The sequence below is a fragment of the Pleurodeles waltl genome, chromosome 3_1 (genome assembly GCF_031143425.1).
Source record: "Pleurodeles waltl isolate 20211129_DDA chromosome 3_1, aPleWal1.hap1.20221129, whole genome shotgun sequence".
Classification (NCBI taxonomy): Eukaryota; Metazoa; Chordata; class Amphibia; order Caudata; family Salamandridae; genus Pleurodeles; species Pleurodeles waltl.
Genome location: NC_090440.1, coordinates 1,133,530,176 through 1,133,544,384, shown reverse-complemented (window position 1 = coordinate 1,133,544,384; position 14,209 = coordinate 1,133,530,176). Strand labels below are relative to the sequence as shown.

Here is a 14,209-nt window from a genome sequence, read left to right as displayed (position 1 = left end):
ACATTTTCCCAAAGAAAACAGAGCTGTGTTTTGCAAAGTGCCTAGCTGTGAATTTTGGCCTCTAGCTCAGCCTGCACCTAGGGAAACCTACCAAACCTGCACATTTTCGCAAACTAGACACCTAGGGGAACACAGGATGGGGCGACTTGAGGTGCTCTCACCAGGTTCGGTTAACCATAACCCTTTGCATACCTCAAAATTTGGCAAACAAACACTTTTCCCTCTCATTTCAGTGACAGAAAGTTCTGGAATCTGAGAGGAGCCACACATTTCCCTCACCCAGCATTCCACCAGGTTTCCTGATGTAAATGGTACCTCACTTGGGTGGGTAGGTCTGGTGCCCACAACACGAAATACCCCAAAACAAAACTTGGACACATCACATTTTCCCAAAGAAAACAGTGCTGTTTCTTGCAAAGTGCCTAGCTATGGATTTTAGCATCTAGCTCAGCCGGCACCTAGGAAAACCTACCAAATCTGTGCATTTTTTAAAACTAGACAACTAATCTAAGATGGGGTGACTTGTGGGGGTCTCACCAGGTTTTGCTACCCAGAATCCTTTGCAAACCTCAGAATTTGGCAAAAAAAACACTTGTTCCTCTCATTTCGGTGACAGAAAGTTCTGGAATCTGAGAGGAGCCACAAATTTCCTTCCACCCAGCACTCCCCCAAGTCTCCCGATAAAAATGGTACCTCACTTGTGTGGGTAGGCCAGGTGCCCACAACAAGAAATACCCAAAACACAACTGGGACACATCACTTTTTCCGAAAGAAAACAGAGCTGTTTTTTGCAAAGTGCCTAGCTGTGGATTTTGGCCTCTAGCTCAGCCGGCACCTAGGGAAACCTAACAAACCTGCACATTTTTGCAAACTAGACACCTAGGGGAACCCAGGATGGGATGACTTGGGGGGCTCTCACCAGGCTCTCTTACCCAGAATCCTTTGCAAACCTCACAATTCTGCAAAAAAAGCACTTTTTCCTCTCATTTCAGTGACAGAAAGTTCTGGAATCTGAGAGGAGCCACAAATTTCCTTCCACCCAGCACTCCCCCAAGTCTCCCAATAACACTGGTACCTCACTTGTGTGGGTAGGCCAGGCGCCCACAACAAGAAATACCCCAAAACACAACGTGGACACATCACTTTTTCCCAAAGAAAACAGAGCTGTGGTTTGCAAAGTGCCTAGATGTGGATTTTGGCCTCTAACTCAGCTGGCACCAAAGGAAACCTAGCAAACCTGCGTTTTTTTAAAAACTAGACACCTAGGGAAACCAAGATGGGGTGACTTGTGGGGCTCTCACCAGGTTCTGTAACCCAGAATCCTTTGCAAACCTCAAAATCTGGCCAAAATAACACTTTTTCCTCATATTTCGGTGACAGAAAGTTCTGGAATCTGAGAGGAGCCACAAATTTCCTACTAACCAGAGTTCCTCCAAGTCTCTTGATAAAAATGGTACCTCACTTGTGTGGGTAGGCCTAGCCACCGTGACAGGAAATGCTCCAAAACACAACTTGGACACATCACATTTTTCCAAAGAAAACAGAGCTGTGTTTTGCACAGTGCCTACCTGTGAATGTTGGCCTCTAGCTCAGCCGGCACCTATAGAAAACTAGCAAACAAGCACACTTTCGAAAACTAGACTCCTAGGGGAATCCAAGATGGAGTGACTTGCGGGGCTCTCACCAGGTTCTGTTACCCAGAATCCTTTGGAAACCTCAAAATTGGCAAAAAAAAACACTTTTTCCTCTCATTTCGATGACAGAAATTTCTGGAATCTGAGAGGAGCCACAAATTTCTTTCCACCCAGCGTTCCACCAGGTCTCCCGATAAAAATGGTACTTTACTTGTGTGGATAGGCCTAGCGCTGCAACAGGAAATGCCCCAAAACACAACTTGGACACATCACATTTTCCAAAGAAAACAGAGCTGGTTTTTGCAATGTGCCTAGCTGTGGATTTTAGCATCTAGCTCAGCCAGCACCTAGGGAAACCTACCAAACCTGCGCATTTTTAAAAACTAGACAACTAATCTAAGACGGGGTGACTTGTGGGGCTCTCACCAGGTTCTGTTACCCAGAATCCTTTGCAAACCCCAAAATTTGGCAAAAAAAACACTTTTTCCTCTCATTTGAGTGACAGAAAGGTCTGGAATCTGAGAAGAGCTACGCATTTCATTCAACCCAGTGTTCCCCCAAGTCTCCTGATAACAATGGTATCTCACTTGTGCGGGTAGCCCTAGTGCTTGCGACAGGAAATGCCCTAAAACACTTTCTGGACACATCAAAATTATCAAATACAAAACTTCCAGTTTTTGTGGGGGAAGGGGCAGCTGCGTTTTTGGTCCTGGGCTCAGCAGCCATCTAGTGAAACCTACCAAACCCAGACATTTCTGAAAACTAGACACCCGAGGGACTCCTAGGCGGCGTGACTTGCGTGGATCTCACAGCGTTTTCTTACCCAGAATACTCAGCAAACCTCAAATTTAGCAAACAAATCAAATTTTCCCTCATTTCTGTGTGGGATCACAGCACCGGGACAAAATTCCTATAACCCAACATTCCCCGCAGTCTCCCGATAAAAATGATACCTCACTTGTGTAGGTGGGCCAAGTGCCTGTGACAGGGAAGAGACAAAAACATGAAATTGAGGGGGAACCAAAGAGTGTCCAAAAAGGCAGTTTGAAAAAAAACATTCTTCAGCTGACAAGTGCAGCAGAATTTTTTAGGTATAGATGAGACAATGTTGGGTGGTAGGAATTTTGTAGATTTCTGCAGATTCCGGAAGGTTTCATCACAAAAATGTCCGAAAAATGTGTTATTTCCAGCAAAGTTGGTGGTTTGCAGGGCACTGTGGGTAAGAAAATGGTGTGGGTGCATGCGAAGCACACCACTCTGGAATCTACCAGATGTTTAGTTTTCAGATGTGTGTAGATCTTGAGGATTTTTGTACATGGCAGCGTCACAAAGTCAAAAAAGTGAAGCCCTCACCATTCCTAGTGGGACCATTTTGAGAGTTACCAAGCTCTCATGTCCCAAATGTAAAACCAAAAGCTAAAATAATCAAATGTCTTCTTGCTTGCCGTGGGATAAGATGTTTTAGTGTGCGGGGGAGAGCTGAAAGACTTTTAACCCCTTCAGTTGGGGTGGGGGCATAACCAGGCCCATACTGGTTGGTAGCCACCACCCCACCATTTTTTTTTCAAATTCCCTGGCATCTAGCAGACTTTCTGCCCCCGGGGTGTGGATCAGGGGTAATTGCCCAATCTTCCCTGGTCTCTGGTGGGCTTTCTGCTCTCCTTGGGGACAGATGGGCCTTCCAAAACTAGGCCGATCTGCCCCCAAGGGGGGCAGATATGGCCAACAGTAGTGTGCCCCCTTGGGGAGCAAACCTTGCCCAAGGGGCTACCCCCCATACAAAACACACACATACACACACACCAATCCCCAGTGTCTAGTGGTTTCGGCAGATTGGCCTTACAAAAATAGGCTGATCTGCCCCCAAGGGGAGCAGAAATGGCCTAAATGCAATTTGCCCCCCAGGGGAGCGACCTTTGCCTAAGGGGTTGCTCCCCATACGTAAATACATAAGGAAAATAAAAAAATAAATATGTATCCCTGGTGCCTAGAGGTTTCTGCTCCCCCTGGGGGTGGTTCGGCCTAATTATATTAGGCCGATCTGCCTCCAGGGGAGGGCAGAAAAGACCAAAAAATATTTTGCCCCCCCTGGGAGCAACCCTTGCCCAAGAAGCCGCTCCCCTTATGTGTAAGCATGAAAAAAAGTCCCTGTTGTCTAGTGGTTTCTGCCCCTCTGGGGGGCAGATCGGCCTAATTATATTAGGACAATCTGCCTCCGGGGGGGGGCAGAAATGGCTTAAAAATTATTTGGCCCCCCTGAGTGCGACTCTTGCCTAAGGGGTCGCTCCCCACATATAAAAAAAATAAAAAATGCATAACTTGTGTCTAGGGGTTTTCTACCTCCCCGGGGGCAGATCGGACAGCTGATCTGCCCCCCAGAGAGGCAGAAATGGCCTAAAAATATTTTGCCTCTCCTGTGGAGCGGCCTTTGCCCAAGGGGCCACTCCCCTTATGCATAAAATAAATACAAATTTACTGGTGTTCTGTGGTTTCCGCTCCCCCCGAGGGCAGAAATGGCCTAAAAATAATTTCTCCCCCGGGGAGTGACCCTTGCCTATGGGTTCGCTCCCCTCTAAGGAATGCAAATAGAGGGGATCTAAGGATCTACTCTGAACCACCAAGAAGAGCCCATGGGCAATGATACCTGATACGGGGACTTGGTTGATGCCAGTGGTCGAGACACCTCACCAGACAGTGGCTATGGAGGAAGGGGCTTCTTTTGCAATGGTTGTCCTGAGGGTGTCTGAGGTAATGAACCTGCAGCTGCCCACTGACGAGGTCAAGACCAACAACTTGATGGAGGTGCTTCAGCCCAGGGTATCCTCATCAGAATAGTTGATCTCCTTTAATGAAGCCCTCACAGATGTCCTGCTGATGGTCTGGCCCAAGGCCAGCAGAGGATCATTGCTCGCCACCATCACCCTTCTTCCTGTAACCCTGTCTCCCTTGTCCAGCAGCCCACCCCTGAGAGACTGGCGGTCCAGGCCTCAACCTCCTGTATAAATCTTAGTGCATTCCCTACCACACCACAGATAGGGAATACAAGAGGCTGGAAACCTTCAATAAGATAATTTTCTGTTCTACCAGCCTAGCAGTACAGTCTCTGAACACTGCATGATTTTTGGGCTGTTATTCCAACACAGTGTGGGATACAGTTGTGCAAGTGCTGCGTGTGATCACGGATGAGACCCAGGCCAGCCATTGCTGATGGAGGAGATGCAGCTGAGTTCACAATAAGATGCAAATTGGTTATGAGTGGCTCACTTAGCAGAGCCATTGCCAATGGTGGCACTTCAACACCACACCTAAGGGAGTAATACTGGGTTTTCGGGGCATATCCAGGCTTCCAGAAGTCTTTTTGGGACTCACTTTTCCTGGTGACATGAAGGATTCATGTCTGGAAAAAATTTAAGAAAGTAGGGCCACTGCTAAGTCGTGGCTCACCACGGCCCCATGCCAGCTGTTCCTCACCTTCCACCCCTCCCATAGTTATGTTAAGGGCTACCAACCTCATCCATTTACCCCTAGCCTCCATGGCCAGCAGAGATTACTGTCCTTCCGTGGCCATGGGCGTGGATCCGACAGATCTCGTGGGAACCAGAGCCAGAGGTCAACCCAACCCATCCCCACCATGGCAACTGCAACTCAGAAACCTTTTAAGTTTGCCTTGTTCCACATTTGACACCTGTTGGTGGCAAAATGTGGTACTACCTGCACCAATGATGGGGAATAAGTTCAGACAAATGAGTGCTTTAAAACATCTAGCAGGGCTATGCCCTCCCATTCCAACAGCCCAAGCTGCCTTTGCCACCGGCTTCTGATCAGCAGAAGGAGAACCACTTCTCACTTTTGTGACACCAAGTATTGTCTCTTCTGGCCAAATGAGCCATTGAGAGGCTACCGGCATCAGAAGTAGTTGTTATTCCCACTGCTTTCTGGTGTTGAAAAAGGATGGACACCTTCATCTCATATTAGACCTATGCCTCCTCCACTACTATCTGAAGAAGGAAAAAAATCAAGAAGGTCATCCTGGCTCAGGTATTATCTGCCCTCCACCCTGGAGACTGAATGGCATTGTTTGACTTGCAGGATGCCTGTGGGCATCCTGCCTGTCCACAGATGGTACCTGTAGTTCACTGTGGGTCGCTACACTTTCAATTCACTGTTCTCCCCTTGGGCCTCTCCAGCACCCTTTGGGTGTTCACCAAAGGGATGGAGGTGGTTGCAGCAAATCTGCGGAGGTTAAGGCTTCTAGTCTTGCTCTATATCAATGACTGGCCGTTGAAAGTGGGATTGCTCCAGGCAGTCGTCTCCCAACTACAGACCACCGCAAACATCCTGCACTCACTGGGGTTACCTATAAATTTGCCAAAGGCCCACCTGATTCCCTCTCAGATGCTGCCTTTTGTAGGAGCTGTTCTGTGTACAGTGCAGGTTTGGGCTTTTCCACCAGAACGAGTCCAGGATGTTTGGGCTATGATTCTGATGTTTCAACTTCTAGCCTGGCTTTTGGTGAGACTGACTTTGAGGCTGCTGGGACTCATTTCTTTCTGCATCCTCTCGGTAAAACATGCCTGTTGGCATATGTGGGCTCTATCATGGGATCTGAATATCTAGTTGGCACTGCATCAGGAGACTTAAAAGTTCTGCAGTGGTGGCTCACCAACCGTCATTGAGTCAGTGGTAGGCCCCTCTCCTTTCCCCACCTGAAGCTCACAGATACATCACCTCTAGGTTAGGGCAGCAATTTGGGAGGAGCAGAGATCAGACAATTCTGGTCTCCTGGGGAGTCTCAACTCCAGATCAACCTGTTGGAACTGTGAGCGATCCAGTTGGAACTGAAAGCCTTTCTTCCTTCCATCAAGAGAAGACCATTTCAGGTGTTCACAGACAACACCAACCCCCATGTGGTATTACAATAAGCAGGGCAGGGTGCGGTCATGGACTCATTGTCAGTAGACCCTGTGTTCCTGAACATAGCTGCAATGTCAGACCTTTTTTTCTATTGGTTCACCATCTGGTGGGTTCTCTGAATGTCACAGCAGACAAACTCATCCATTGACCTCTCATGGGTTTTGAATGGTGTCTCCATCCAGGGGTAGTACAAGGCTCTTCAGAGTCTGGGGAGAACATTGCTTATAACTATTCGCTACGTCCAAGAGCACCCAGTGTCAGCACTTCTGCGCCATGGAGATTCCAAGGCAGCTCTCGCTCTGAGACACATTTAGGGGGTTATTCTAACTTTGGAGGAGTGTTAATCCGTCCCAAAAGTGATGGTAAAGTGACTGATATACCACCAGCCGTATTACGAGTTCCATAGGATATAATGGACTCGTAATACGGCTGGTGGTAAATCCGTCACTTTTCCGTCACTTTTGGGACGGATTAACACCTCCTCCAAAGTTAGAATAACCCCCTTAACCTTGGGTGGAGCTCAGGATTCCTGTGTGCATTTCCTCTTCATATGCAGAGTTCTCAAGAAGATCAAGAACAACTGGACCCAAATTATCTTAGTGGCCCCATACTGGGCAAGAAGAGTCTGGTATACTTAAGTTTCGGACATGACCATCTGTCATCAAATCAGGCTGACACTTCAGGAGGATCTCCTGTAGCAGCAGCAGGGATGGGTCTGCACTTGAACTTGTCCACCCTTCACCTACATGCATGGAGATTGAGTGGTAACAGATGAAATTGTTCAACCTCCCTCCTAAAGCACATGATGACATCTTGGAAGCCAGGCATTCCTCTATGGAAACAATTTATGCTTGACAATGGGACAATTGTGCAGCTTGGTGTGTAACCAAATCTGTTGATCCTTTGAACCTTTGTCTGAAGTTCTGTTGTTTCTCCTATCCTTAGCCCAGTAAGGCTTTGTTTTGGGCACAGTTAAGAGGTATCTTTTTGCCATTTCCAACTTTCTGCAGTTGACGGACCACTCTCCCTGTTCAAGTCACCTGTAGTTACTTGTTTCCCTAAAGATTTCCAACACGTTTCCTCCCACGCTCCTCATAATGCCCCAGTGGGACCTGAATTTAGTCCTCACCTTTTACATGTGCTCACCATTTGAACCAATGCACATCTGTCCTCTAAGACTGCTGACCTTCAAAACTGCTTTCCTTGTAACAATCACATCTGCCAGGATAGTTAGTGAATTGCAGGTACTTTCCATTAATCCCCCCATACACTTCCTTCTTCCTACACATGCTGGTTCTTAGGACCCGAGGATACTTTTTGCCAAAAGTTGTTATTCCTTTTCTCCCAGCGAAGAGGAGAGAGTCCACTGTCTGAACCCGAAAAATACACTGTTCTTTTACACTGATCGCAACCAAAGACTTCTGGGTGGATGATCAACTTTCTGTTGGCTTTATGGACACGAAGAAAGGCAAAGCAGTTCACAAAAGGACTACCCCCGATGGATTGTCCACTATATTAAAATATGTTACACAATGGCTAAAAAGCAGCCACCTTGGGGCTTTAGAGCTTATTCTACCAGAGCTAAAGCTGCGACTACTGAGATGGCGAGAGGGGTCCTAGTTCTGGATATCTGTCAGGCAGCCACGTGGGTATCGCTGAACATATTTACCAAACACTGCTGCCTTTAGACAGTCAGATCCTGTGTGATGGGCATATTACCCATTTAGTCCCTCAGGACTTATTTGTGTAACACTGTCCGCAGACCCATCTCTGATAATAACTTACTTTGGTATCTACTTTAACGTAAGGAATCTGCTGCTAGAAGTCTGCATCAAATAAACAGGTTACTTACGTTGGGTAACTCCTTGTCTGGTACAGACTCTATGTAGCCTCAAATTCCTTACTGACCCTGCCATTGTCCTCATTATGGAAACTGCCTGCATTTCACAGTTGCAGAGATCCTTGATGAACCTCACCTGGCACACTAGTCACCACCCCTCCTCTTGGCATATAAGTGACACCTTGCATGCCAGATGTCAGTTCCTTTTTTCTGCGCCTGCTGATGCGGCTCCAGAGCTCTGTTCCCAATTTTACTTGTCTTCCGGCTACCTCTAAATTGAATTCCAGTGTGCTAGGAAATGATGTCCCATTAAAAAACGTCAGTATTCAAACCATCAAGTGACTGAAGAAAACAAATATCAGTAATAGACCCACATGAGGTGTTTTTCTGGTGTCTGGGCCCAGGCCATGATTTGAAGTTGTGCAGTCAGTGTGCTCTCAAGCAACCAAACTCCATACAGGGCCAAGAGGTGAAATTGCACATTACTGAATAAAAGAGGAAGCTGCAGCCTTTGCGCAAGTCCATCTCCATCATCAAATTGCAGAGTGGTCCTACTCCTTGGGCTGTTCCCATGAGTGATCTACTTCACGCTCAAAGTCCGCTCAAAGTCTTCCTGTAAGTCCAAGTTGAAATTCTAGTTCAAACATACAGAAGCAAAGGGGACTTGATTCCATCCACCCATTATGAACCTAAAGAGTAATGCTTAGGGGTGGCGGAATTTTTAGTTATTCTTGTAGAATTGGAGGAATTTAGTAATACTGCATTACCTTTGTGGCGCAGAAATACTAATAAATTCTGCCACTCCACTGGCGGAATTAATCTGCACTGTATGGTGTTTAAATGGGGCTGGAAGAAGGAGGAGTCCCTCTATGTTTATAAATCACTGCATATTAAACTTTAATCTGCAGTGATTTTCAAACATAGAGATGCAGCTCCCTCTTCTGGCCTTGCTTAAAAACCACTGACTGCAGTGCTGTGCCGCCAAGGGGTATGCACATCAGGGCATTTGTCTTTGCACCCTTACATACTCTACAGTAATCACAGTAGAATATGACTTGGTATCCTACATACTCTGCAGTAAACACTGCAGAGTATGTAAGGGCACCCAGGAATATGCACAGCAGAGCCAGATACCAAATGCACTTAATTGTGGTTACCCCTCGGCTCCATTAGATACTCAGCAGTAAACACAATTAGCTAGTGCAAAGTGCATCCTTGCATCCATTTTTAAATGCAAGGATGCATTTTGCACTAAAAATATAGCTCCAAATGCCCACTCTGCCCTGCCATGGAATCCCACGTAATCTCTCTGAATTTTAATGTAATTCTGCAGAATTCCATGGAATCAAATTCCGCCAGTTCCTTCTATCCTTAGTATTGATGTGAGTCATTCACTCTTGAGGTTATGAAGCCAATTGCTCAGCTGACCCTGGTGCATCCCGAGTTCCCAGTGCATCATCTGCAATGCAACCAATTGAAGCATTTAAGGAGGCCACGCTGCAGATTTTTGGTGTGCTTCCGGTGCCCTATTTCATGCTGGTGACTGAACCAAATTTGACTCAGTTTTGACTGATGTCACGCTGCAAGATTATAAAAGCTGTCCTCGCACATCCTGGTTTTAACCCAGTGCCTCTACCAAGGAAGATGCACTAGAGATAATGGAACTAGAGGTTCCATTATCTTTTTGGCTCTGGCTCTGACCAAGGGGCATCACAGAATGGGGATGATAATGGTGGAGAATGCTGCGCACATAGAAAGAGGAAAAAACGTGGAAAAATAAAAATATTTACCCCTGTTGCCTCATTTTTACACCACCCCTGAGGTGGCGTAGGAATCTGATGCATTCCCTAACTTGTAAATCTGGGAATGCGTCAGATTCCTTCCAGTTCCGTGGGTGTTGCATGGGAACACCCCAAGCAACACCTATGGAATGCCCCTTTCACGCAGTGTTACGCCTGAAAGGCGTTCACATTTACAAGGCCATGAAAAGCCACACAAGGTGGCTTTGCATGGCCTCGTAAATACGGGGTGGCACACTGCACCGTCAGAGTGTCAAAAAAATGACACTCTGGTGGCGCATTGTGCTGCTAGGGCCTCGTAAATGAGACCCTCTATATTTTAATTCAGACTGCAATAACTGAATTCACTTGTGCTTTATATCTCATAACAGCATTATCCATTCTTCCTTTAGAACTGAGTGGAACTTCTGACCACCCTGACTTCATAAAGAAGCTCAATGAGGCTATCCGGATGCTGGCACTTCAACTGTTCCAATCCTCCAACAGATCGGCGGAGGGTCTTGGAGCAGAAAATGAGGCAGATATGGTAATCCTAGAATTTCTTCAGTGTGGTATTTTTACATACATTTGCCTCAGTTGCATTGTCCAACATAGCATCTTCACCATCCATGCTTCCCTTGTGTTCTACATGTCCTCCATTAATTGTCAGGAATATCTCTACTCCATACCATTTGATTTTTTGCAGTCTATTCCACTGTAGAGAGAACACTAAAGAGATGTCTCAGTCTTTATGTGGTTGATGCTGTATGTCTCTTCGATCAAATCTCCTTCATGCCATCATACCAGAAGACCTCATTTTCCAACTAGCATTCGACCTCCTAGTCACGCAAACATTTGGTCACCAAACACCTTAGTAAAATAATTTGTGCTTTTCAAAAAACGTCCTTTTCCCAACTGGTCAAACTCTTCAAAAACATAACAGCATGTCTCTTGCTATCACATCTGCCTTTACACGTGATATGGCCACCTTACTCACTATGATATCCAGGAGGGGTTCCGTTTTCTCATTTGTAATTGCTCCAATTGATTTCTACTGCCACAATTCTCGGCTGTGATGTATTCAATTATGCCATTGTTCTAATTTGTAAGATGTATGTGAATTATTTTAAATCCAGTACTACATTGTGTATATCAATATATGAGTACATAAGCAGAAAAGGCAAGCCTCCGTCACTGGGGTCCAGAGAGTGTATGTATTTACTTCCCAATAGCTCTATGCTACTTTTCTTTCAATTCGTTTATTTGTTTATCTGGCACAGATACTGTATAGATTCCACAGGCCTTCTTCAAGTGAGCTTTGATTTCCCCGTTAGGGCAATAGCATACCAATGGTGAGAAAGACTCGTCTTTGTGATTAGATTTACTTTCCACTTCACTTGAACTGAAAGATGTATTTTCTGGAAGTCTGATTTTATACATATGTGTCTTGTAAGCTATCCCAGTTGGAAACAGGGATTCCTTTTTCACACAGCTTTGTGTGGCCTACTTACTTTCAGCATTCACTGGGGCATACGGTCCCTGTGTCAGTCTAAACAATCTGCATGCTTTGAACCGTGTCATACTTGAAGTATAGCTTCTTCAATGAAAATGCCTACTTCATGTCCATGCATCAGGATCATTTTTACAAAGACTATAACTGCTAAATTTGCGCCTAATTTTGTAGCTGGTGATTACGTTCATGCAAAGCTGTCCATCTAAACTTTTTACACCAATGCACAAGTGCACATATCAAGACTTGACAGTTATGAAGATTGATGTGATTACACCAATGCACACGTTGAATTACTTGTAGCTCAGCTGATTACTTTCATGTACAACTAAAGCAGTTGAAGGATTACATGAGCTTACAAATGTACATCCCAAGTGATCACGCTCAAGCACAGTTGCAGTGATTAATAACACACTATTGCAGTGATTACATTCATACTTTATTTTGCAAGTCTAGTGACTGCACTCAAGCAGAATTGTAGATCTCAAGTGATTACCTTCATACACAACTATACATTTATTTCTAATGCCAAGTTTTAAAACCCAGCTCTAGAGCAATACTGGGGGGGTGAGGGTTGGGGGTGGCGAGGGGAATCCTCACATCATCATTTCACCTGGCTTCATAATGGGCTGGCACACTGTGAAAAACAAATTGAACACATCACCTTGGCAACATCCTAACAGACATCAGTCATTTTTAATTTGATGAGAATGCCACACTTGACAAAACAATAAAGGAATGAGCACTAGCCACATGATACCTCATCCTAAAACATCAGTGCTTTCCAGTCTCAAGGAGTGTTGCCCTCACAACTTGTCCCAGCCTTCATACCACTAAAAAATGCTACTTCGGTTTTAAGAGTTTTCAGGTTTGTGGCCTGTAACTGCCTACGTCGCCATCGACCTTCATTTCTGATACCGCAGTCCTGCAGATTCTTGATAATACTCTGTAAATTCTTGACTGTAGGAATGGATCATTTCTGGTGCTGTGGGACATCTGCATGACATTTGATACTGTAAATCGTGTAACCTTTCTGCACACATTGGTTTTGTGCATACATATGGGTGCATCTAATATGGAATGGATTTGATCTGGTCCCAGCATAGCCAGTTATATGTGGAGACTCTCAATGATCATGACTGCCTCCCTCAATCTTCAAACTTTCTAAGAAACCACATTGTACAATTCTGTCAGGAAAATTCAAGCGATCTAAAGTTCAGTATGTGTTTGAAACCCAGGTATACCTCAGCTTTCATCTTGAAATTACATTGCAAAACGTTCTATCTCACAAACTGTGAATGATGTATAACTTCTGTTTCTTGAAACAGAACCTCAGTAAAGTATAATTATTTCTTCTATACTTGGAGGGGGGGGGGGTTACATAGAAGTCCATTCTCAAATATTCCAGTATGGCTGGATGATTTTAATACCTTAGTCTTCTTTACCTGGGGCATATTATTCAGCATTGATGCCAACCTAATTATGCAAGAAATGTAGCTCGATATTAGATCCGATTAGAGGGGCCATGTTGCAGTGGCACATTCTAGGCAAAAACAAAATCAGCAGTCTCAAGTGCTGACTTCGACCACATCATCCAAAATCGATTCCACTCATTTATAAATAAGGGCTGTCTAAAATCACTGACGTCTCCTATAAAGGAATCTTTCACTCAATTGCTTGGTAATTAGAATAAAAAAGTTTGACTGCGTCTCACGATGAAAATGTAACCGTAACTACCTATTCAAGTACAGGTCAGAAATAAAGCTATTTCTGCCTAGCACTACTTTTTATTTAGTTAGACTATGGTTTAACATTTCTGTGCAAACTAACTAAGTGTATTTTACTTTGTGGCAGAAACCAGGAGCTCTCTCTGAGGAAAGATCCATGAAGTTGAAGCAGTAGCTGGAAGGCTGAACCAAGAGGCAAATCAAAGGTCTTCATACAGAGACACCGAAGAGCTTAAAGAATGGCAAACACCAGACTTGAACTTTTCACCAACTACAAATCCAAAAACTAGACTCATTCAATGCTGTGAAATCTGGGAGCTCTGACAATGACTATTCTTCCCATCTGTGAGGTTGAAGAGTGCAGCTTCTGAAACTAAACACCCTGCAGTGCTCAAGCTTCAACCAATCAAGCCTGCTTTAACTGAAGACTCTCATATTATCTTACCTGATACTCATGGATCATAGCATCATACTTTTTGAGTATCCTAGATCACCTTCAGTTTAGTAATAAATAACTACCTTGCCTCCTACCCTTTTAACTAGCACCCAATCCATGTATTATCTTGGCACCAGAGTTTTAGGTCATGTCATATACATTTTCTTCCCATGTAAAATACAGAAATATGCAACTTTCAAGTTGATTGAACAATGTGTCAATAAAAGTAAATAATCAATTAATAGTTATTTTGTATGGTTCTGTGCAAAGCCCCAGCACATGCTGTGCGCACGTCTTGCACATTAGCTTAATATAATAAGATCTATCACAAATATACAAGAATCATCCTCCACTCAACAAAGGCACAGAT

General features: G+C 44.8%; 1 protein-coding gene across 1 annotated transcript in view; it reads left to right on the top strand.

Moving 5' to 3' along the window:
• Positions 1 to 14,002, top strand: part of LOC138283324 (uncharacterized) — a 106,256-nt gene extending 92,254 nt beyond the window's left edge. The window contains exons 5-6 of the mRNA XM_069221329.1: positions 10,580 to 10,713; positions 13,531 to 14,002. Of these exons, the coding sequence (XP_069077430.1) occupies positions 10,580 to 10,713; positions 13,531 to 13,578 (182 nt within the window). The 3' untranslated portion in view covers positions 13,579 to 14,002. The remainder of the gene's footprint in view (positions 1 to 10,579; positions 10,714 to 13,530) is intronic.
• Positions 14,003 to 14,209: the final 207 nt, after the last annotated feature.